The sequence below is a fragment of the Oryctolagus cuniculus genome, chromosome 3, assembly GCF_051225735.1.
Source record: "Oryctolagus cuniculus isolate XC-2025 breed Fujian yellow rabbit chromosome 3, ASM5122573v1, whole genome shotgun sequence".
NCBI lineage: Eukaryota > Metazoa > Chordata > Mammalia > Lagomorpha > Leporidae > Oryctolagus > Oryctolagus cuniculus.
In genome coordinates, this window is record NC_142869.1 from 141,468,782 (window position 1) to 141,493,775 (window position 24,994).

The 24,994-nt window shown below is 43.8% G+C and overlaps 1 protein-coding gene across 1 annotated transcript in view; it reads left to right on the plus strand.

Moving 5' to 3' along the window:
* Nucleotides 1-24,994, plus strand: part of CCDC146 (coiled-coil domain containing 146) — a 205,739-nt gene that overhangs the window by 173,632 nt on the left and 7,113 nt on the right. The window contains exons 11-15 of the mRNA XM_002712021.6: nt 267-437; nt 16,255-16,343; nt 16,438-16,602; nt 17,729-17,953; nt 19,517-19,745. Coding sequence (XP_002712067.3) covers nt 267-437; nt 16,255-16,343; nt 16,438-16,602; nt 17,729-17,953; nt 19,517-19,745 — 879 coding nt within the window. The remainder of the gene's footprint in view (nt 1-266; nt 438-16,254; nt 16,344-16,437; nt 16,603-17,728; nt 17,954-19,516; nt 19,746-24,994) is intronic.

A 24,994-nucleotide genomic window follows, 5' to 3' on the forward strand; every position in this document is an offset into this window, starting at 1 on the left:
AAGTATTTTAAAATATTCTGTTTCTTCTTACAGTCACTTGGAAATATGATCTTAACAAGAAAAAGCGCTGTCATGTTTACCCATTGGCTTTCATTTTCTTCTATAAAATAAAAATATTGTAGCTAAGAAAGTACACTTACTATGTTTTATGATTTAATAAAATTCTACACAGCAAAGAAAAAGTCTAAGAAAGAAAAAGTCTAAGATACTAGTCCTATAGTGCTCCTTCAAACAAAGCATAACCATGAAGTTTTATTTTTCAAAAGAAAGTTCTAACAGATGCTGAAGCCAAGGCAGTAGAACAACAACTTACTGAAGAAAACAAGCTTTTAAAAGAGCAAGAAAATATGCGAGACCTGGTCTTCAACCTTGTCCATATGACTCAAATCAAACTCGATGAAAGGGAGCAGAAGTCCAAGGATTTCCTGAAAGCTCAGGTAATGACATTTTCTTGAATCCATCAGTTTGTGCAAGAGTGCATGGAAGCCTCATTTTTGTGCAATACCTACTAGAAAGTGCTAATGGTAAGTCACCTTCAAGTCCCAATGACTGTAAATCTTCCCTAAGCCAGACTCACTCATGCACTGAAAAGTAGTCCCAGGATTTAAATAGCAATCTAGGGAGAAAAGAAGAAGAACGACAGTGAGCAGATGACTAGGGCAGCTCATGAGTTCAGTAGGGTTAAGGCAGGTACCTCCCGTAGACAGGGCTGGCAGCTGCATAGGTCACGGATATCATCCGGGACTCACTTCCATCTCAGATTCACTGTGATTTGCCTAGAAACAACTCAAGGGCAAGAGCACCTAACAGCTCTTTCTCCCTCGTGCATCAAGCCAGCACTATTTAAACCAGTGCCACTCTACCTCTTAATTATTGCCTCTGCCATGGCAACACCCCAAAACAAAACCATCCTGGCACACTAGCTAAAATTCTAACATTAGAATCACTTATTTCATGTAAGGAGTTACGTCCAGACTATGCCCAAAGGTCTCTGTGGAAAATGGATATGATGCAACACTCAAACAGATACCTGGATGTATTATGGACCCAGATACTGGCTAAGTGCGAGCTCTGCTCTCTGAGTGTCTGCATGGGGATGGCATCCCTGCTCACTTCCTAGAAAGAACCCATTCACATCAGAGCAGTGGTGAGCAGTGACATTAAGTGGATCTCGCAGAGAAGACGGGAGGAAGAGACCTATATCATAGAACCCACAGCAATCTCTTCATGTCCCCCATTCTGTGTTTGGTTTCCCACATTAGCATTTGAAGAACTAAAGGGAGTTCAGCATGGTTGGCTCATGGTAAGATGAGGAGGAGGGAGGTGAGACGAGACAGCAGGGGCGTTCAGATGGCCAGTCACGACCTCCCCAGTGGGGTCCACCATCAAAACTGCTGCAGGCCCAGTAGAATTCACAGGAGACTTGGGCGTTGATAAAGATGACAAACAGCAGTCATGGAGGAATGGAGGAAAGAAAGGCAGCCTGAGAGGAGGAGGAAGAAGAAGAGGAGGAGGAGGAGGAGGAGGAGGAGGAAGAGGAGCAGGGGCTGAACAAGCAGAGGGAACCAAGGTGCAAGCTGGCGTCCCCACCAAGGCTGGAGTCTGGCACCGGGCCCTTCAGAGCTGTGTTCTCAAAACAACCTGGTGTTAGCTGGGAAGGTTCCACTCACTGAGTTTTCCCTAGTTAGACACTTGCTCTTCTTTAAGTTCTAGAAGGTGTCCTTATTTGTTGTGCAGAAAACTGATCTATTTTATAGGTAACTTTCAGTCTCAAAAACTGATGCATATTTGGAAACCAAACCTCAGCATTAAATGAGCTAATTCATATTAAAGCATAAGACAGATCTCCCATTTGAGATATGGAAATCAATATAGGAAAAGTATTGTGTACTCCCTGGGTACTCTTTTTTCATACTTTAATTTTTAATAAGTTTTTTAACAGATTTGATGTGATTTGTAGATGCAATTCTAAGAATGTACTCTCTTCCTCCCTCCCCTTCTCTCCCTCCTTTTTTCCTTCTCCCTTTTTTTTAGTTTTTGAGATAACATTTTAAAATTATATTACAGTAAAAAGCTTAATACTTCATTGAATGAGAAGTTTAACCGGTAAAAAGCAAAAAGGCCCTAGTTTACTGGGAATATAAACAACAGCTATAAACAATAATTAAATGGAAGAATGACCATTTCACCATATACAGTAACTTTTAGAGTAATCAAAGATCATTAAAATTATAGTAGGATAACATTCTTAACCATTGGTTTGACAAAGGTGTAAATGTTTTACGAAACTATATTTGCAGCACTACTGATAGATAGACATTTCTTTCTTTTCTCTTCCTCCTTTGGTTTTTAAACTTTAGCTCCCATACATAAGGGAGCAGCAATTGTCTTTCTGGGTCTGGCTTAGTTCAGTCAGCATGGTGTCCTCCAGTTGGGTCCATTTTGCTGCACATGGTAGAATTTCATTAATTTTTATAGCTGAATAATACTCCCAGTGTGTGTATATACTACATTTTCATGTCCATTCATCTGATGATGGACACCTTGGTTGATCCCAAATTTTGGCCATTGTGAACAATGATGCTATAAACATGGTGGTGCAGGTACCTCTTTGATACATTGTGTTCAAGACTTTTGGGTATATATGCAGTAGTGAGATTGCTGGATCACATGACAAGTCTATTTCTAGTTTTTAAAAAAATCTCCACACAGTTTTCCACAGTGGCTGCACTAATCTGCATTCCATCAACAGTGTGTAAGTGTTCCCCGTTGTCCGCATCCTCACCAGCATTTGTTACTCTCTGTGTTTTGGAATTTAGCCCTTCTTAGAAGGGTGAGGTGATATCTCACTGTGGTTTTGATTTGCATCTCCCTGATGGCTAGTGTTGTTGAGCATTTTTTCATGTATTTGTTGGCCATTTGTGTTTGTTCTTTTGAAAACTATCTATTGAAGTCCTTTTCCCACTTCTCAATTGGATTGGTGGGTTTTTTAGGTTGAGTTTTTTAAGTTGCTGATATATTTGGGATATTAATCCTTTGTCAGATAGGTGGTTTGCAAATATTTTTCTCATTCTGTTGCGTGTCTCTTCAGCCTGTTGATTGCTTCTTTTGCTGTGCAGAAGTTTGAGTTTGATATATTTCCATTTGTTTGGCTTTCCTTTTGTTGTCTGTGCTTTGGGGGGTCTTGTTCAAGAAGTCATCCCCTACACCAATTTCAAGATGCATCATTAGACCTTTGAGATTTTTTTTTAAATGTAAACACTTGGTACTTGTGGGGAGCAATCCGGACTGGACTAAGTTACTGAAATTAAGACTTATTCTATGCATCTGCTCTCCCACAATATGGCGCTGGGAGAGAAGTAAACAGCTTCCGCACAGCTGCCTCCAGTTCAGCTAATAAACTGTAGGACTTGCTCCTGATTGGAGAGCAGCGTACTCGGCGTGTGGGCAGCCGAGTTAGGATTGGCGGAGGAGGACTATAAAGGAGGAGAGAGACGGCATGCACCAGGAACATCTATGGGGAACATCTAAGGGAACCCGTGCAGCCCCCGAGAAGGCCGGCCGGCGGTGTGCCGCTCCCCTGCGGAAGTGGGGAATGCGGCCAGGGGGAACTGCCCTTCCACGGAGGTGGAAGGGATAGTAGCCAACCCGGGAAGAACCAGCAGCAAACCCGGGGAGGGCCGAGCAGACGAAAGAACAGCGCAGGGTCCTGTGTTGCTCCTCCATGAAGAGGGGGAGCGACAGTACTGTAAACCATCTTCTTAATACTACTTTTGCTGTATCCTACAGGTTTCTATATGTTTTCATTTTCAATATTTCAACAAAGATTTTTATTTCCTTTTTAATTTCTTCAATGACCTGTTTAATTTCTAAGTAGTTGTGAGTGTCCTATTCTTATTGATTTCTACTTTTAATCCTTTATGGTCTGAGTATTTTTTTATAATTCATATATATATTTTTTAAAATCAAACACAATTAAATAGAATATGGTTTATGTACATGAATACTTGGCTTTAGAACAACAACAGGTGGTACACAGTACCAAAAACTTACACACTGCCTTTTCACCTCTTCTGCTGATGAAACAGGGCACCTCTATACAATCAACTAATGTAATGGAATAAATTCTTTGTTCATTCAAGACTTTCTCAAGGACAGAAGTGATTGATAGTTATATATACTATATATATATATATAGTACATATATATATATTTTTTCTTTTTTTGCAAAAGCAGTAATTCCTAAGAGAACAAACTTCCCCTTCAAACAATCATGCACATCAAGGAGGCCCTGGCACCACAGGGCAGGTGGAGTGTGCTTGCCAACTGGGCAGCCCTGCTGATGGCTGTGGGGTCCCCACGAAAGAGCTGACTAAGCGCAAGAGCAGTGAGTGAGTCTACTTCTGTCCTGAACACAGAAAGAAAAAAGGCCGCCAACTGTACACTTCCCAGCTCAGAACAAAGAACAGGGGAGGCAAACCTAGGCGAGTTCCTCCCTCCCTCCAGCCCAACCTGTCCATCTTACTTAAATAAAAAAAAAAAAGTACAATCTGGGAATAACCATTTTGTTCAAGATACTACAGAGGAAATTACATAGCATAATTTCAGTCTTTAAATTTACTGAGACTTGAATTGTGGCCAAATATGCGGTCTATCCTAGAAGATCCGTGTGCTTATGAGGAGAATGTGTATTCTGTAGCTGTTGGGTGAAACATCCTGTAAATGTTAGGTCCATTTGCTCATTAGTATGTTCCCACTCCAATGTATCTTTATGGATTTTCTGTCTGGATGATGTGTCCATTGACGAGAGTGGGGTGTTGAAGTCACCCACTGTTACTGTATTGTAGTTTCTCTCTCCCTTTAGGTCTAATAGTATTTTCTGTATATATCTGCATGGTTTTGTGTTGGGTGCATATATATTTATGATTGCTATGTCTTCTTCTGAATCCAACCTTTTATCAAAATGTAAGGTCCTTCTTTTTACAGTTTTGGACTTAAAGTCTGTTTTATCTGCTATCAGAAGAACTACACCTGCTTGCTTTGGGTTCCATTTGCCTGGTGTCTATTTTTCTACCCTTCACTCTCAGTCTGTGTGCATCTGTTTGTAAACTGAGTTTCTTTTAGGCAGCATATAGTGAGATAATGATTTTTTTTTATCCATTCAGTCAACCCAAGTGTTTTTGTTGGTGAATTTAATCCATTGCATTTCAAGGTTAGTATTGATAGATAAGAACTAAGACCTGTCATTTTGCTGATTGGATAATGATTCTACTTGCCCTGTTAGTGAATTTGGTGGTGTCATGTATTTACTTCTAATGCAGGATGCCCTTCAGAATTTTTTATAAGGCTGCTGGAGGTGAATTCTGTTTTTATTTATCTCGAAAATACTTTATTTTCTCCTTCACTTTTAAAGGGTAGCTTTGCTAGATATAATATTCTTGATTGGATTTTTTTTTCTTTGAATACATCATCCCACTATCTTCTGGCCTGTAGGGTTTCCACTGAGAAGTCTAACATCAATTTGTTTTCCTTTACATGTAACTTGATGCTTTTTCTAACTATCTTTAGGAATTTCTCCTTGACTTTAGCTTTTGACAGTTTGACAATATGCCTTGGAGAAGACCTTTTTTGGTTGAGTCAAATTGGGCTCCTTTGAGCTTCTTGTAACTGGATGTCTATGTGTCTTTTAAGATATGGGAAATGTTCAACTATTATTTTGCTTAGCAGGTTCTCAATGCCTTTTTCCTTTTCTTCTCCTTCAGGAATACCTATAATACGAATATTTGGTCATTTAATGGTATCCCATATTTCTTTTTTTATTTATTTAATTTTTTTAATTTAGTAAATATAAATTTCCAAAGTACAGTTTATGGATTACAGTGGCTTCCCCCGCCCATAATTTCCCTCCCACTTGCACCCCTCCCATCTCCCGCTCCCTCTCTCATTCCATTCACATCAAGATTTTCAATTATCTTTATATACAGAAGATCGATTCAGTATATATTAAGTAAAGATTTCATCAGTTTGCACCCACACAGAAACACAAAATGAAAAATACTGTTTCAGTACTAGTTATAGCATTACTTCACATTGGACAACACACTAAGGACAGATCCCACATGAGAAGCAAGTACACAGTGACTCCTGTTGTTGACTTAACAATCTGACACTCTTGTTTATGGCATCAGTAATCTCCCTAGGCTCTAGTCATGAGTTTTCAAGGCTATGGAAGCCTTTTGAGTTCTCCGACTTCGATCTTATTCCGACAGGGTCATAGTCAAAGTGGAAGTTCTCTCCTCCCTTCAGAGAAAGGGACCTCCTTCTTTGATGGCCCCGTTCTTTCCACTGGGATCTCAATCACAGAGATCTTTCATTTAGGTTTTTTTTCCCCCAGAGTGTCTTGGCTTTCCATGCCTGAAATACTCTCATGGGCTCTTCAGCCAGATCCGAATGCCTTAAGGGCTGATTCTGAGGCCAGAGTGCTGTTTAGAACATCTACCATTCTATGAGTCTGCTGTGTATCCCACTTCCCATGATGGATCATTCTCTCCCTTTTTGATTCTATCAGTTAGTATTAGCAGACACTAGTCTTGTTTGTGTGATCCCTTTGACTCTTAGACCTATCAGTGTGATCAATTGTGAACTGAAATTGATCACTTGGACTAGTGAGATGGCATTGGTACATGCCACCTTGATGGGATTGAATTGGAATCCCCTGGCACATTTCTAACTCCACCATTTGGGGCAAGTCCGATTGAGCATGTCCCAAATTGTACATCTCCTCCCTCTCTTATTCTCACTCTTATATTTAACAGGGATCATTTTCAGTTAAAATTTAAACACCTAAGAATAATTGTGTGTTAATTACAGAGTTCAACCAATAGTACTAGAACAAAAAAAAATACTAAAATGGATAAAGTGTTACATTGTACATCAACAGTCAGGACAAGAGCTTATCAAGTCACTGTTTCGCATAGTGTCCATTTCATTTCAACAAGTTTCACCTTTGGTGCTCAGTTAGTTGTCGCGGATCAGGGAGAACATATGATATTTGTCCCTTTGGGACTGGCTTAATTCACTCAGCATGATGTTTTCCATTGTTGCAAATGACCGGATTTCATTGTTTTTTTACTGCTGTATACTATTCTATAGAGTACATGTCCCATAATTTCTTTATCCAGTCTACTGTTGATGGGCATTTGGGTTGGTTCCAGGTCTTAGCTATTGTGAATTGAGCTGCAATAAACATTAATGTGTAGACAGCTTTTTTGTTTGCCAATTTCATTTCCTTTGGGTAAATTCCAAGCAGTGGGATGGCTGGGTTGTATGGTAGGATTCTATTCAAGTTTCTGAGGAATCTCCAGACTGACTTCCATAGTGGCTTAACCAGTTTGCATTCCCACCAACAGTGGGTTAGTGTCCCTTTTTCCCTACATCCTTGCCAGCATCTGTTGTTGGTAGATTTCTGAATGTGAGCCATTCTAACTGGGGTGAAGTGAAACCTCATTGTGGTTTTGATTTGCATTTCCCTGATTGCAAAGTGATCTTGAACATTTTTTCATGTGTTTGTTGGCCATTTGGATTTCCTCTTTTGAAAAATATCTATTGAGGTCCTTGGCCCATCTCTTAAGTGGGTTGTTTGTTTTGATGTTGTGGAGTTTCTTGATTTCTTTGTAGATTCTGGTTATCAACCCTTTATCTGTTGCATAGATTGCAAATATTTTTCCCATTCTATCGGTTGCCTCTTCACTTTCCTGACTGTTTCTTTTGAAGTACAGAAATTTCTCAATCTGATGCAATCCCAAATGTTAATTTTGGCTTTGACTGCCTGTGCTTCTGGGGTCTTTTCCAAAAAGACTTTGCCGGTACCGATATCTTGCAGGGTTTCTCCAATGCTCTCTAATAATTTGATGATGTCTGATCATAGATTTAGGTCTTTAATCCATGTTGAGTGAATTTTTGTGTAAGGTGTAAGGTAGGGGTCTTGCTTCATGCTTCTGCACGTGGAAATCCAATTTTCCCAGCACCATTTATTGAGTAGACTGTCCTTACTCCAGGAATTAGTTTTAGATCCTTGATCAAATATAAGTTGGCTGTAGATGTTTGGATTGATTTCTGGTGTTTCTATTCTGTTCCATTGGTCTATCCATCTGTTTCTGTACCAGTACCATGCTGTTTTGATAACAACTGCCCTGTAGTACATCCTGAAATCTGGTATTGTGATGCCTCCAGCTTTGTTTTTGTTGTACAAGATTGCTTTAGCTATTCGAGGTCTCCTGTATCTCCATATGAATTTCAGCATCATTTTTTCCAGATCTGAGAAGAAGGTCTTCGGTGTTTTGATTGGTATTGCATTGAATCTATAGATTGCTTTTGGGAGAATGGACATTTTGATGATATTGATTCTTCCAATCCATGAGCATGGAAGATTTTTCCATTTTTTGGTATCCTCTTCTATTTCTTTATTTAAGGTTTTCTAATTTTTATCGTAGAGATCTTTAACATCCTTGGTTAAGTTTATTCCAAGGTATTTGATTGGTTTTGTAGCTATTGTGAATGGGATTGATCTTAGAAGTTCTTCCTCAGCCGTGGCATTGCCTGTGTATACAAAGGCTGTTGATTTTTGTGCATGGATTTTATATCCTACTACTTTGCCAAACTCTTCTATGAGTTCCAATAGTCTCTTAGTAGAGTTCTTTGGAACCCCTAAATAAAGAATCATATCATCTGCAAAGAGGGATAGTTTGAATTCTTCCTTCCCAATTTGTATCCCTTTAATTTCTTTTTCTTGCCTAATAGCTCTGGCTAGAACTTCCAGAACTATATTGAATAGCAGTGGTGAGAGTGGGCATGCCTGCTGGTACCAGATCTCAGTGGAAATGCTTCAACTTTTCCCCATTCAATAGGATGTTGGCTGTGGGTTTTTCATAAATTGCTTTGGTTGTATTGAGGAATGTTCCATCTATTCCCAGTTTGCTTTGAGTTTTCATCATGAAAGGGTGTTGTATTTTATCAAATGCTTTCTCTGCATCTATTGAGATAATCATATGGTTTTTCTTCTGCAGTTTGTTAATGTGGTGTATCACATTGATTGTTTTGCACACATTGAACCATCCCTGCATACTAGGGATAAATCCCACTTGGTCTGGGTGGATGATCTTTCTGATATGATGTTGCATTCTATTGGCCAGAATTCTATTGAGGATTTTTGCATCTATGTTCATCAGGGATATTGGTTTGTAATTTTCTTTTAATGCTGCATCTTTCTCCAGCTTAGAAATTAAGGTGATGCTGGCTTCATAAAAAGAATTTGGAAGGATTCCCTCTTTTTCGATTGTTCTAAATAGTTTGAGAAGAATTGGAGTTAGTTCTTCTTTAAATGTCTGGTAGAATTCAGCAGTGAATCCATCTGGTCCTGGGTTTTTCTTTGTTGGGAGGGCCTTCATTACTGTTTCAATTTCTGTCTCAGTTATGGGTCTTTTTAGGTTTTCTATGTCTTCCTGGTTCAATTTAGGTAGGTTGCATGTGTCCATGAATCTATCCATTTCTGATAGATTTTCCTGTTTGCTGGCATACAAGTCCTTGTAGTAATTTCTGATGATTCTTTTTATTTCTGTGGTGTCTGTTGTTACGTTTCCTTTTTCATCTCTGATTTTATTGATTTGGGTCTTTTTCTTCTTTTTTTAGTTAGTTGGGCCAACGGGGTGTCAATTTTGTTTTGTTTTTTTTTTTTTCAAAAAACAGCTCCTCGTTTGATTTTTTGTAATTTTTTTTGGATTTAATCTGGTTAATTTCTTCTCTGATTTTAATTATTTCTCTTCTCCTATTAGATTTGGGTCTGGTTTGCTGCAGATTTTCTAGATCCTTGAGATGAATTGAAAGCTCATTTATTTGGTGCCTTTCCAATTTCTTGATGTAGGCACCTATTGATATAAACTTTCCTCTTAACACTGCTTTTGCTGTGTCCCATAAGTTTTGGTATGTTGTGCTGTTATCCTCATTTACCTCCAGAAAATTTTTGATTTCTCGTTTAATTTCTTATATGACCCATTGTTCATTCAGGAGCATGCTGTTCAATCTCCATGTGTTTGCATATGCTCTAGGGATTCCTGAGTTGCTAATTTCCCACTTCATTCTTTATCGTCTGAGAAGCTGCATTGTATGATTCTAATTCTTTTGAATTTGCTGAGACTTGCTCTATGGCCTAATATGTGGCCAATCCTAGAGAAGGTTCCATGTACTGCTGAGAAGAATGTAAAGTCTTTATGTAGGATGAAAAGTTCTGTAGATATCTGTTAGATCCATTTGGGCTATAGTGTCATTTCAATCTACTGTCTCCTTGTTGATCTTCTGTCCTGTTGATCTGTCTATTTCTGAGAGTGGAGTATTGAAGTCCCCCAGTACTATTGTATTGGAATCTAAGTCTCCCTTTAAGTCCCTTAACAAATCTTTTAAACCAGTGCCCTGTAATTAGGTGCATATACATTGATAATCGTTATATCTTCCTGTTGAATTGATCCCTTAATCATTATATAGTGCCCCTCTTTGCCTCTCTTAACAGTTTTTGTGTTAAAGTTTATGTTGTCCAATATTAAGATGGCTACACCCACTCTTTTTTCATTTCTGTTGGCATGATATATCTTTTTCCAGCCTTTCACTTTCAGTCTGTATGCATCTTTGTTGGAAAGATGTGTTTCTTGTAAGCAGCAAATAGATGGGTTTTGTTCCTTAACCCAACCAGCCAATCTGTGTCTTTTAACTGGCAGTTCAGGCCATTAATGTTCAATGTGAATATTGATAAGTAGTAACTTTGCCCTGCCATTTGCCAAAGATATTTTCTAATATATGCTTTGAACTTCCTATGAAGGAAGGTTTCCTTCCTTTACCTTCTTTCATGTTGATGACCGTGTTTCTGTGTTTCTGTGTATAACACATCTTTAAGCATCTTTTGCAGGGCTGGACGAGTGGTGACAAATTCTTTCAATTTCTGTTTGCTATGAAAGGTCTTTATTTCACCTTCATTCACAAATGAGAGCTTTGCACGATATAATATTCTGGGCTGGCAGTTTTTCTCTCTTAGTACCTGTGCTATGTCTCGCCATTCCCTTCTAGCTTGTAGGGTTTCTGATGAGAAGTCTGCTGTGAGTCTAATTGGAGATCCTCTGAGAGTAATCTGGCGTTTCTCTCTTGCACATTTTAGAATCTTTTCTTTATGATTCACTGTGTTGAGTTTGATTACAACGTGTCATGGTGAGGATCTCTTTTGGTCATGTTTACTAGGGGTTCTATGAGCTTCCTGTACAAGGATGTCTCTATCCTTCTCCAAACCCAGGAAGTGCTCTGCAAGTATCTCACTAAAAAGGCCTTCTAATCCTTTCTCTTCATGCCTTCAGGAACTCCTAGAACCCGTATGTTGGGTTTTTTAATAGTATCCTGTAGATTCCCAACAATATTTTTTTAGATTTCTAATTTCCTCTTCTTTTCTTTGGTTTGACTGTATACTTTCTTATGCTCTGTCTTCTAAGTCCGATATTCTCTCTTCTGTTTCACTGACTGTTTTTAACGCTCTCTAATGTGTTTGTCATTTGATCTATTGAGTTCTTCATTTAATTTTGATTTCTATTCACTATCACACTTTCCTGTTCTAGTTTCTGCGTTTAATTTTGATTCCTCCTTAAGATTTCATTTTCTCAAAGGAGATTTTCTATCCTGTCCAATAAGGAATTCCGTAGCTCAAGCATTTGTTTTTGAAAACTTCTAATTTTCTTACCATAATTTTTTTGAAATCCGTATGTTGCATTTCTTCCATCTCATCATCTTCATAATCTTGGCTTGGGGTATCTTGTTCATTTGGGGGTGTCATAATGTCTTCCTTGTTCTTGTTTCCTTGGTTTCTGCGTTTATTGCTTGGCATTGTGGAGATAGTCTTTGAATTCTTCTTCCTTCACTCTGGTGTTTTTTCTTGTTATACTATGACTGTATTAAGTGGACTGTCTGCTTTTGATGGAGCCTTAGAGGCTTGAGATGGGTGTGGCCTGAGAGCTCTGTTTGATTCCTCAGGGTTAAGGGTGTGCCAAAGGTGACACTCCCAGGTTAGGTGTGGTATATCTCTCTCTCTTTTTTTTCTTTTGATTCAAAAGGGAAGTAATTCCACACAGCTGAGTGGAATTGGAGGTAGTTAGCAGGCGAATGATATACCACAGGAGCCAGAGATCGGAAGCTCTTTCCCAAGGACCACACAGGAAATCTTGGCTGCCCTCAGTGTGGGCTCAAATTCTCCTGCAGTCTCCCACTGGGTTGCCAATGTTACCAAATTATGGCATCTCTGGAGAGTACTCATGTGAATTCCATGAGTTCTCTCCCCCACCATCTCTTTTTTCACAGTCTCAGTTCATTAGCACCACACATTCACTAGTTCCTAATCTCCTGTTATTTCACCCCCACACCCCACTCAGAGTCAGGTTTTTCTGCTTGGCTGAGGGCGGGTACAGACCTGAGGTCACTCCGCTTATGACATATGTCCAAAATGGTGCCTGCTCTTTGTCTTGCTCGCCTTTGAGAGGTGAGCAGAGATGGCTGGCACCGCGGCTCACTAGGTTAATCCTCCGCCTTGCGGTGCCAGCACACTGGGTTCTAGTCCTGGTCGGGGCGCCAGATTCTGTCCCGGTTGCCCCTCTTCCAGGCCAGCTCTCTGCTGTGGCCAGGGAGTGCAGTGGAGGATGGGCCCAAGTGCTTGGGCCCCTGCACCCGATGGGAGACCAGCATAAGTACCTGGCTCCTGCCATCGGATCAGCATGGTGAGCTGGCGCAGCGCGCAGGCCACGGCGGCCACTGGAGGGTGAACCAACAGCAAAAGGAAGACCTTTCTCTCTGTCTCTCTCTCACTGTCCACTCTGCCTGTCAAAAAAAAAAAAAAAAAGTGAGCAGAGAGAGAGAAATTCGTGTCTGTATCGGTCATTTTTTTTTTCCTCTCTTCTAGTTAGCCTGGTGAACTTTTCCCCACGGGGTTTCAAGCCTCGTTCTTTCTAGTCTCCTCTTTCTACTTGCCCACCGGTGTCTGGGGCTATTGAGGTTCGGCTCACCTCACATTCCAGAGCTGGTGTGTTGATTCTGCCGCTGGTATCCCAAACCGTGGGCTCCCACGCTCTCCACGCAGGTCCACTGTGAATCACTAGTTCTGGAACAGTTTCCTCTGCTGTTTCTTTCCCTATTCTTCCTTGAACCTGCAGAATCTCCACTTTTATTAAACTGTCTCTTCCCGGACTATCAGTGTACTCCCTTTCTTTTCTGCCATCTTGCCGCTCTCCAGTATCCCTTTTTTTTTTTTTTTTTTTTTTTTTGACAGGCAGAGTGGACAGTTAGAGAGAAAGGTCTTTTCCATTGGTTCACCCCTCAATGGGCGCTGCGGCCAGCACACTGAGCTGATCCAAAGCCAGGAGCCAGGTGCCTCTCCTGGTCTCCCATGCGGGTGAAGGGTCCAAGCAATTGGGCCATCCTCCACTGCACTCCCGGGCCACAGCAGAGAGCTGGCCTGAAAGAGGAGCAACCGGGACAGGATCCGGCACCCCAACTGGGACTAGAACCTGGGGTGCCGGCGCCACAGGTGGAGAATTAGCCTAGTGAGCCACGGCGCCAGCCTCACATAGACTTTCTTCATTTTTTCTTTATTTTTGTCTAACTGGGCTATTTCAAAATTCTCATCTTTGGGGTCAAATTCCTTCCTCCTCTTGGTCTATGCTGCTGTTAAAGCTCTCAATCATATTTTTTATTTCACTGATAGAATTTTTGGAGATAAAACTCATTAAGAAGAACCAAACTGAAGATTTTATCTCCTTAGTAATATTTTCATTCTCGTCACTCATTGATGTCCTCATTTCTCTAAGCTGTGTTCTGTTGAATCTTGTTAAGTTTCCTAACAATCATTATTTTGAATTCTGTATTTGTCATTTCATCGATTTCCTTCATTTCAGTTCTGATTCTCAGGGATTACTGTGTTCTTTTGGAGGCGTCATGCTACTTTCTTTATGTCTCCTGTGTCCCTACATTGATGTCTGCCCATCTGGTGTACTCTTTTTTATGGAGTAGGTTTTATTGTAAAAGCGTTGTATGGTTCAGTTGATATGCAGGGCATTGCTGCTTGGATTGTTGCTTTGGTTCTAAGTGAGCCCAAGAGTGTAGTCTGAGTAGTTTCTTTCATCTTAATCAATGTCAGCTGTGTATATAATGGCCACCGTGGACTAGTTTGCTGCAGTTTATAGACACAAATGTGGCTTTGAGATGAATACGATTTTCCCTGGTGTGTTTCTTTGGTCCACAGAGTTCGGTGTCCCTGGTGGATGTGATAACCAGGGCCTTGCTCTCGGTGCTGCAGGAAACAGGGATGGCTACCCTCTTGCCCCACTGGCAAGCCTGGGAGATGCCAGGGCTTGTGGCCCAATTTCTGTGGCTCTAGGACTGTGTCATAAAGATGGACCCTTCCTCAGGTCCTGCCAGGAGAGTCCAACTGGTGCTTGGCTTCTAATACCTACAGCCCCAGTCCTAGACTAAGGGATGTGAACTGAACCCTGTTCCAGTCCTACAGGGGGACTACAAAGTATACAGGAGATTTTACTCTCAAGGGTTTGAGTCCAGAGAGGTGGAAGGCAGATAGGTTCCGCCTGTGTCCACCACATAGATTCCAGTGGCACTGAGAAATTTAGAATGGTTAGAGCCATGGGTTTGCAGGGTGTAGTGGCGACATTACCCAGATCTCCCAAGATGGGAGTTTTATGGGCTGCTTCTGGTATTAGCTAAGGTGGGTCCCCTTTATTCACAGAATGTGCAAGCATAGTTCTGGGGCTAATGCCCCCAAACTCCCACAGTTGCAGGATTCAGGGGACCTGTCCTTTGCCCCACATGTTGCCCTGACTCGCCTATGATGCTGGTGGAACGGAGGTGGACTGGGTGACTTCTCCCTGTGGAGTACAGCACTCTGGGTGTGGGAGCGGGGAGGACAGGAGCAAGGCAGCTGCTCTGTCCCAAGCCCTGACAGTAGCTCAGCCCGCAGTCAGCTTCCCAGGCTGAAGACCAAGTCAGTGGGTACCAGTGGAGTTCCCTTCCCACAGAAACTGCGAGCAGTGCGGTACACAGCAACTTCTTCCTACCTTGACCTAAGATGGCAGCTCACAGCCATCTGTCTCCTCTTGTCCCAGTCTTTTTTTTTTACTTCTTCAAAAATTTCCATCAGTGAGACCCATGGAAACTAGTCCTTTCTTCGTTTTTACATAGCCCAGCATAGCTTAAGTTAGTGCAGCTATACCCTACTCAGCCATCTTGGATCTCCTCTCCCTGGGTACTCTTAGCACTGGAAATTTGTCTGCAAAACATTAGCTGTCGTTTCCTTTGGAAGGAGGGCCATCTTATTCTACTTTCACACCACATCTATGTGCCTTAAAAAAAGACAAAAGATGAAAGGGAAAAGCAATGTTGCTAAGCCCCTCAGGGTGGGGTAGATGATACCACATTTTAATATGTTTTATTCTTTATACTTTTATTGTTGATTCTTTATATGGTAACCCAAGTGTTAGTTTCTTCTTGATTCCCATATTCACTGAGAATAACATTAAGTAAATTTCTCACATCCGTCTTATCTCTGATGGCGAGTTTCTTTCCAACCACTCATGCCAAATGGGTTTTGCTTTCATTATTCCTCGGCAGAAAAAAAACTGATAGAAACCCTTCCCTCTGGTTTCTTCCAGCAAACGCTTCATCTTTGAATATGTTTCTTATCTTAGATGAGTGACCACTATCTTTAAATTTGAAGAACTGGAGTATTTAGTACTTCGTATGTTTCTAGGACTTTAGAAATATCACAGCTTTCCTTAAAAATATTCACATGCAACATGTTGGTCTCAGCTTAGAGCTTTATAATGTAGGAAAACACACCCAACATGCAAAAGAGGGGAAGTCACTTTAAAATCCTCTGTGTCTCTCACAAAACAGCTCAAGAGGGTTCAACTCATAACGTTTATCAAGCTTACTAGGAATCCTCCTGTCTCTCCAAGTTTCCCCCCAGTTTTCCTCAGAACGAAACTGTGCAGGCAGGCTCCCATTCTTTGTCTGCTGTCCTTTCTCTTCCCTAAGCCACCCGTTGACCCAGCCAGCGTGGGTGGATTCAGAAGGCGGGGCAGTCCCGACGTGGCCAGGACGGGATGTTCCTCCACGGATGGGAATGCTCACGTGGCCTTCACTTCACACATAATTCTTACATTTCAGCAAAAATATAACAACATCATTAAGGAAATCAGAGCAAAGGATCTCGAAATCAGGATCCACAGAAAGAAAAAACGAGAAATTCACCGAAGGTAAAAGAATTGCATGATTTGTCTGTGTAGGTGGTGGAGGAAACTCCATTTTTATTTTATAAGTTTCAAAAAAAAATACTTGGTATTTTCACAGACTCAAAAATTTTGCTAAACTGTACGACACGGTGCGAAATGAAAGAAACAAGTTTGTTAACTTACTTCACAAAGCTCACCAGAAAATAAATGAAATAAGACAGCGGCACAAGATGTCATTAAACGAACTGGAAATTTTAAGAAACGGTGCAGTGACTCAAGAGAGGTACATGGGTACTAACCATTGTCCTTCCAAAGCCTTGTCTTCTGTTTCCTTTATGCCTCTGAAAGATCTGGGGACAGCAAACTAGGAAGCAGTGACATGTGTGTGAGCTGAGACAGGCGTGTTTCAGGGCCCTGGCTCAAAGTTCTAAGCATCTGGGCACAGTGGCTTCTGCTTTATGTTTGGGAGCCATATGTTTTTAGTAAATAAACTATAATATATATGACTTTCATTTGCCCAATTAGAAAAAATAGCATACATCTGATCAATTGCACTTACTAGCCAACATTTCATGGGCTTGCAGGAGCCAGGATCCACAGTGTTCCTAAGAGGTAGTTCCCTGGATTCAAATCCCAGCCCTGACACTTACTAGCTATGTGACCTTGAGCAAGCTACCTGGCCTCTCTGGGTTCACTTTCCTTATCTTAAGAATAATTCATACTGCATTGGACTTTTCCTTATTCATGGGAGAACCCATGTAAAAACCCTCAGAAGAGTGGCAAATGGTTTTATTAATGTATTGTTTGCCCAGTGCCAGGTTCTGTTGGGTCCTTTCATTTATGTCAGTCCCAGGTCCCCAGAATCTCGACAGCCATGACCTTCTACCATTGGTCATTATTGCCCAGGTTCCCTTCATAAAGATGTTATACAATGGCCTCACCAAGGGAAGAAGAGTATGAAAAACACGATTTCCTGATCCAATTCTCATCCAACATGAAAGCCAAGCACCCTTTATGTAGGTCATGCCTTCATTCAGTACTTCCTGTGACCCTCTCCTGAGTCGAGCACCAGCCTAAGTCCAAGGTTAGGGTCACTTAGACCATCTATGTCCTCTAGCAGGTGTGGTCTCCTAAAGGGACAGCACGTATCCAAAGACTACAGGCTCTTGCTTTGGGGAAGGGGGAATGGCAGAAGCTTGGGACACGAAGGAAAGATGTCCTAATTTGGATGGGGGAGGAGCTGAGGCCTAGGAACGGGACAGAACTTTCTGAAGAGTATCCGATGAGGCACGTCCACCGTCACTACTGCTATCGTCCTGCCAAAGGCCACGCTACAGCAAGCGCTATGGCGATACTGCTTGTGTCCCGGTGAAGGAAACTCAAAAAGAATGATCCCATTATCTTCCCAGAGAGCTCCAAAACTCCATCCTGAAACACGCCAACAACGTCACCATCCGAGACAGCATGCAGAACGACGTGGGCAAGATCACGGCCAAACTGCAGGAAATGAAAGAGAAGAAGGAGGCGCAGCTGAGCAACATCGACAGACTCGCCAACACGATCACCATGATCGAGGACGAGATGGTGCAGCTACGCAAGAAATACGAGAAAGCCGTGCAGCTGCGCAATGAGAGGTAACCGGCAGGAACTAGCGTGAGAGCCAAGTACCGAGGTGCCCTGCGGAGAAATGGCACCCCTTTGTCTCCCTAGGCTTCACGGAGTGAGGACATTGACCTCAGGTGTCTTAGGCTTTGGAGGGGAGGGGGCTTCGTGACTGGCCTGAAACCTTGTACGAGAGAAGGCAGGGGGCCAGCGTTGTCGCACAGAGGGTGAACACTTGGCACCCGACGTGGGCACTGGTTTGAGTCCTGGCTGCTCCACTGCTGATCCAGCTCCCCGTAAGAGAAGCAGGCAAGGAGGGTTTGAAGATCCAAGTCCTTTTCCAGGCTACCGTTCAGGACGCCTCCAATATGATCAGATTCTGTCAGCCTAATGGTTAGAAATAAGTCTTTGGAACTTGCCTCAATTTTTGTGGTAGGTTTGGTCTTAATGAAAATAAGAAACCATCCTCCCCATTCCTTTGCAAAGCGAGTACATAAGATGTTTGGAGTAGCATTATTTCTTCCAGGCTGCAATTACCGCATTCATCAATTTCCTATCTGAGAGCTGCCCTCCCGCACTGTGCTCAGAGAACTCGGGGTGTGGGATTGCAGCTGCCCTCGAGTAACCACGTCTGGGTTCATTCTTGTTTTCCCATCACACTCTGATTGTGCATGCTTCTGTGTGAAGCAGGGGGTGCCAGACCCCGAGAGGACAGCATGGTGCTTTATTAAAGCATGGCTCCTGGCTTCTGTTGTCAAGAGGAATTGATCACAAGACGAGCCTCAGGAAAGGGAAAGACAAAACCACGGCCAACTGCGTGCACGTTTGCTTTGAGGGTGGAGAGAAAGAGAGCGATCGAAGGGGGAGCCTGGGGAGCAGGTGGAAGAGCTGTAAGGTCCCATGAGGCACCACACAGTCTCCCAGGGCTGGCAGGTGTCCCCTGGAGGGAAAAGTCCTAGTTGGCTCCTGGCACAAACCAAGGCAGGTGAGCAAGGCATGTGTGGCCAGGCCCCGGCAGGATCAGCTGTGCCAGAACAGAGCCCCTGGAGTTAGAGAATTCTTTGTTTCCTCCCCACAGTCTCTTCTCAAAGAGGGGGTCTTTCCCCTGGCATGAATCCAAAGGACAGATTTTTGCCTGATGATGGGGAAATTAGCATAAAAAAATTTCTAACTTTAAAAAAAAAAATCTAAAGAGCCTGACAACTAAGAGCAGATGGCTCCCCAAACACTTCCCCTGGCCTCTTGCCTGCGCACTTCTGGCCAGGCCCTGGTTGGCAAGGCTGGCCCAAGTCAAAGCAGCTGCAAAACACTCGACTCTGGGGCCCCTTTGTTCATGTCTTGGGAATGGCATTCTCTCCTAGCCCAGGAGACTGGTGGTGCTGGCAGAGACACCGCTGCCAGACAGCCACACGGTCGGCCTCAGTGTTGAGATGCCAAACTACCTGTCATGGCCCCAGGGAAGCTAAGGACCTGTTGTTTTTTTTTTTTTGGGGGGGGGGTGGTACCTTGATGTGTATTTTTGCACCATCGTGGTTGGTCAAGCAGCGTCCACCACACCCACTGAACATTGTTTCCGCTTCTCCATTGGCCCACAGCGGTGTCCAGCTGATAGAGCGGGAAGAAGAAGTGTGCATTTTCTATGAGAAAATAAATATCCAAGAGAAGATGAGACTCAACGTGGAAATCGAAATCCACGTCCTGGAAGAAAAGATCCGCTTCCTGAAGCTGAAGATCGCAGAGGAGCAGAGACACATCCGTGTCACCCAGAAGCTACTGCCGGTCAAGAGGGCCCTGGACGCCGACCTCACGGTGCTCCAGATTCAGGTAGGGGAGAGAGGTCGGGGGACCCACGCTGGGGCCAGGGGCCCCGGCCCGCTTGCTAAGTCTGTAGGTTGTTCGGGTTCTTGCCCATAATCCAAACCATGCTCCTCCTCATACCTGGGAGAGCCCCCGAATCTCGTCTTGTTTCAAAATGCCTTTGAATGATGCTCCAGGCCTCCGAGTCACGGAGCTGCCCTTTTCCCTCAGGCTGCCTGTTCTGCCTTTCTTGGAATTTAGACCCTCCCAGGATGTACTGCCAGCTGAGCTTCCTCACAGCTCAAAACTTCCAGATTCTAGGCTCTCACTCCCCCCAGGCTAACCACGCTGTCCCTTCATGCCAGAAAGAGCCTGGGGAACCGCCTCCCTCTTATTTTGTGGATTCTTGCTCTGTGTGGCAGGAGGTTGCCTGGAGAGAGTATACTGTTCGCTGGTCATCACCTGGAACTGGACTCCTCCTGAGTCTCTGTAGTTGCTAGAACTTAGCTGCCTGGCCTTTGACAGGACCTTTTAAGAAGTAGAATAAAGCCGGCGCCGTGGCTCAATAGGCTAATCCTCCACCTTGCGGCGCCGGCACACCGGGTTCTAGTCCCGGTTGGGGCGCCGGATTCTGTCCCGGTTGCCCCTCTTCCAGGCCAGCTCTCTGCTATGGCCAGGGAGTGCAGTGGAGGATGGCCCAGGTGCTTGGGCCCTGCACCCCATGGGAGACCAGGAAAAGCACCTGGCTCCTGGCTCCTGCCAGGATCAGCGCGGTGCGCCGGCTGCAGCGGCGGCCATTGGAGGGTGAACCAACGGCAAAGGAAGACCTTTCTCTCTCTGTCTCTCTCTCTCACTGTCCACTCTGCCTGTCAAAAAAAAAAAAAAAAAAAAAGAAGTAGAATAAAGGCCGGCACCACGGTTCACTAGGCTAATCCTCCGCCTGCGGTGCCGGCACCCCGGGTTCTAGTCCCGGTCGGGGTGCCAGATTCTGTCCCAGTTGCCCCTCTTCCAGGCCAGCTCTCTGCTGTGGCCAGGGAGGGCAGTGGAGGATGGCCCAGGTGCTTGGGCCCTGCACCCCATGGGAGACCAGGAGAAGCACCTGGCTCCTGCCATCGGATCAGCGCGGTGCGCCGGCCGCAGCCCGCCAGCTGCAGCGGCCATTGGAGGGTGAACCAACGGCAAAGGAAGACCTTTTTGTCTCTCTCTCTCTCACTGTGCACTCTGCCTGTCAAAAAAAAAAAAAAAAAAAAAAAAAAAAAAAAAAAAAAAAAAAAAAAAAAAGAATAAAGCCAATGCAATTCAACCAGAAAATAGTAAACGAGAAAAGAGCGTTATAAAGTTCTTTCTTCATTTTTTTTCTTAATGAAGAAGAATTGTAACCTAAATTTTCCTCATTGATTCAAGTGTAGCAAGGAACAAATTCTAACCTAAAACATGTTTTCTACAACACTGGGTTTGCTTAATATTGTTGAGAGGCAGAAGGGGAGAGAGCAAGATCTTCCACTTGCTGGTTCGCTCCCCCAAATGCCTGTAACAACCAGGGTCTTGCCAAACCATAGCCAGGAGCTAGGAACTCAACCTGCAACCCCTGCATAGGTGGCAGGGACCCAAGGAGTTGAGTCAGTACCTGGTGCTCCCTGGCAGGGGTGGGAACCTTTTTCCTGCCAAGGGTCATTTGTATATTTATAATATCATTCACGGGCCATACAACATTATCAGCTTGAAAAGAAGCCACTGTAGATTGATTGAAGTTCAAGTTCCACCTGCATTGGCGGTGGCAGGGCCAGACCATATGATTTCTTGTGGCTTATCTAGCTTGTGGGCCAGCCGTTCCCACACCCCTACAGGGTGTGCATTAGCAGGGAGCAGGAATCCAGAGGAGAGCCAGAACTTGAACCTAGGCACTCTCAAATGAAGATGTGGGTATCCCCACATTTGCTTCTGGATATCTAAGTACACTTAAAATTATCAAAAATCTGGGGAGTGTTTTCCAGTTTTGGTTTTGTTGTTTTGTTTTGTTTTGTTTTGTAAGTCAATGTCATTAGCTCATGCTGCAGAATTTTTTTTAATCTTGTCAAGGTGTTGTGGGCTAGGTTAGGTTGAGTCTAAATTCCTATTCCAGGCCCTTGCCTCTTACTTAGAGAAGCATTCTAAGTACAGGCACACATATGATGTCAAAGTGATAAAGTTTATTTAAAAGTGAAGAAAGTGCACTAGGCTAATCCTCCGCCACGCGGCGCCGGCACACCGGGTTCTAGTCCTGGTCGGGGCGCCGGATTCTGTCCCGGTTGCTCCTCTTCCAGGCCAGCTCTTTGCTGTGGCCAGGGAGTGCAGTGGAGGATGGCCCAAGTCCTTGGGCCCTGCACCCCATGGGAGACCAGGAGAAGCACCTGGCTCCTGCCATCGGATCAGCGTGGTGCGCCGGCCGCAGCATGCTGGCCGCGGCAGCCATTGGAGGGTGAACCAACGGCAAAGGAAGACCTTTCTCTCTGTCTCTCTCTCTGTCCACTCTGCCTGTCAAAAAAAAAGAAAGAAAAGAAAAAAGAAAAAAGAAAAAGCAAGCAAGCAAGCAAGCATACACAGGCATTGTTGAGATAGAGTGGGCCAGGAAAGGAGAGGATGAGAGGGAGATTTGAGTACCCTGCTTCCTTGGGGAGACAGAGAGTCCTCTTCCCCTTTGCCAGGATTTTTATGAGCTTAGAAAGGGGAGTGGCTACAGGGTACCACCCCCACGCAGGTCCCAGGAAAGGGGAGGTACATCCTGGGGAAGGGGTGGATAGGATTGATTGACAAGTAAGTGGATGGGATTACTTGGGGCAAGGAAGGTGTGGCTACTAATTCATGGTCTTAATCTAGCTATCTTCCTTCTCCCCTATCAAACGGGTTCATGGAACTGAATGATAGTCCTAGTTTCCTATTTCATGCCCTTTGAGTTAGCACAAACATGCCCAAATCCTGATTTCGGTTCTTGGGGATTTTTTTTTAACCCATGTTCCCACTCATTTCTTCAATGACAGTAGCCCAGATTTAGGTTGATTTGTTGAAATGTCTTAGCCTCCCTCCGGTTCTGAGCCCTGCTTCCAAGAAGTGATCCACTTGTGGGACACCCTCACCCAGCCTCAGCCTGTACCTGCATGAGACTGTTCACGCAGGGTCCCTGTCTGTAGTGTGTGGGGTCAGCACAGAAAGGCATAGACGATCACAGGTATCCATGCCCTTCCAAGCTGTCTGGAGCCACTCCCTCTCTGGGGACCGTCCCCCAGTGTTGCACCTCTGCAGCATACACACGTTGCTGGATTTCTCGGGCTCCTCTTTCCCTCTCTCACCTCCCCTCTCCCTTCCCAGCCTCCTCACCCCAGGTCACCCCCAGGAACTCCTCATTTGTCTCATTCCCTTCTACAGAATCGCCTGTTTGCTAAAACTTGGCTTCAGGTCCATCTTTGCTCATCCTCAACTATAAAGATGCCCAACAGAACAAAAGGGCTTTAGGAGCACACATAACTTTCTTCTCTACTGTGCAAACACAGTCCTTGTGTTAACTCTGAATCAGTATTGCCATTCAATGGGTAAAATTAATGCTTCTTCGAAAAATCTATTTGGCATTTCATCACACACAACCAGTTTTGCAGTGTGAAACACGAATTCGGTGCTACCCAGGAGGGACGTGCCAACTACATGTTCTTGCCACTTACCTCTCTCCCCAGAGCTGGTTCAAAGTTTATGAACAGCTGAGTGGAACAACTCCCACTCTTCTTTCAACTGCACTCGACTGCTCACATTTTGTGCTCTGGAGGGCTGTGACGTGAGATTACAAGTTTCAGATGGGCCAGGTTTGTGTTCTGCACAGCCATGCCGTATGCCTGTCATATCCTGTTATTTGTTAGAGCTGCAGTGCCTTTTTTTTTAATCTTCCCCTTTTTTGCATCATTCTTGGAATTCTGCTCAAGTTTGCGTTTTTTTCCCGTTTTGGGAAACAGCTTTTTTTTTAATTGTCCCACTGCCTAATCCAGGACTTCACATGAGTCACAGTCTCCCGGTTCCTGCAATAATGAATCTATTTTAGGTACCTTGGAAGCTCCAGGGACCATTTTAGGATACTAGAGAACTATTTCTTTTTTTAATGGAAAAAATAAACCATTTTTGCTCCAGTGTTAACGAGGAAATAAAATCAAGGCACGACTTTGATAAGCAAGCACCATATTTTTTGTTCCTCACTGAGTTTCCTGATGAAAGAAAACATTAAGTGCTGTTAATAAACGCATATACAAGTTTCCATTCTCTACTAAGGGCAATTAAGGAAAGTGGAGAGAAAAGAAAAAAACTATACGTCACCACTTAGAATTCTTCTTCCAGGAACCTGTATTGCTCTTAAATATCTAGGGATCTTCAGAAAGTTCACGGAACAATGGGATGAAACTAACACGCACTTCCCACAACCTTTCAAAGCCTGCGGGGGTCTTATCCATTTGATGGAAGATAAGGCTCGATATCATGGGGTTGATTCCATTGGACAACTGGGGAAGCAAAGGCTTAGAGGAAGTCAATGGCTTGCCTGTGGCTGGCACAAGTCTTCAGCAGGAATGCGGAAAACAAGGCCTCCTGGTTGTCACCACGTTCCACATCTCTTCCCCGAGAGCAGCAACTACGCGTGACCGTATTTCCTCCTCCATCTCCAGTCTCACTGATTCAACAAATGCAGTAGATATGTAAGACCCTGTATTGGGAGGTTAGCAAACAAGACACAAATGGCTCAGGCTGTCCTCAGTGTGCACGTCGTGCTGACATAGCAATCTAGAATGTTCTTCCTCTTTGGGGTGCCATGACACCTATGGGTAGCACAGGGTCCTGCATTCTGTGTGCCAGCTCCCTTGATTTTCCCCATGGTCTACTGCCACGGGATGAAGGATATAGAGTTTTCCTTAAAAGTTGTTACTTGGGGCTGGTGCTGTAATGTCAGAAGGTTGGGCCTCTGCCTGCAGTGCCGGCATCCCATAGGGGCGCTGGCTCGAGTCCTGGCTGCTCTACTTCCAACCCAGCTCCCTGCTACTGGCCTAGGAAAGCAGTGAAAGATGGCCCAAGTGCTCGGGCTCCTGCACCCACATCGGAGACTCAGAAGTAGCTCCTAGCTTCTGCCTGGCCTGGCCCAGCCCCCACCACTGAGGCCATTTGGAGAGTAAACTAGCAGATGGAAGATTCTCTTTATTTGAAAGGCAGAGGTACAGAGAAATAAATCTTGTAAAAAAATTATTTATGTGAGAAGCAGAAAGACAGAGCTC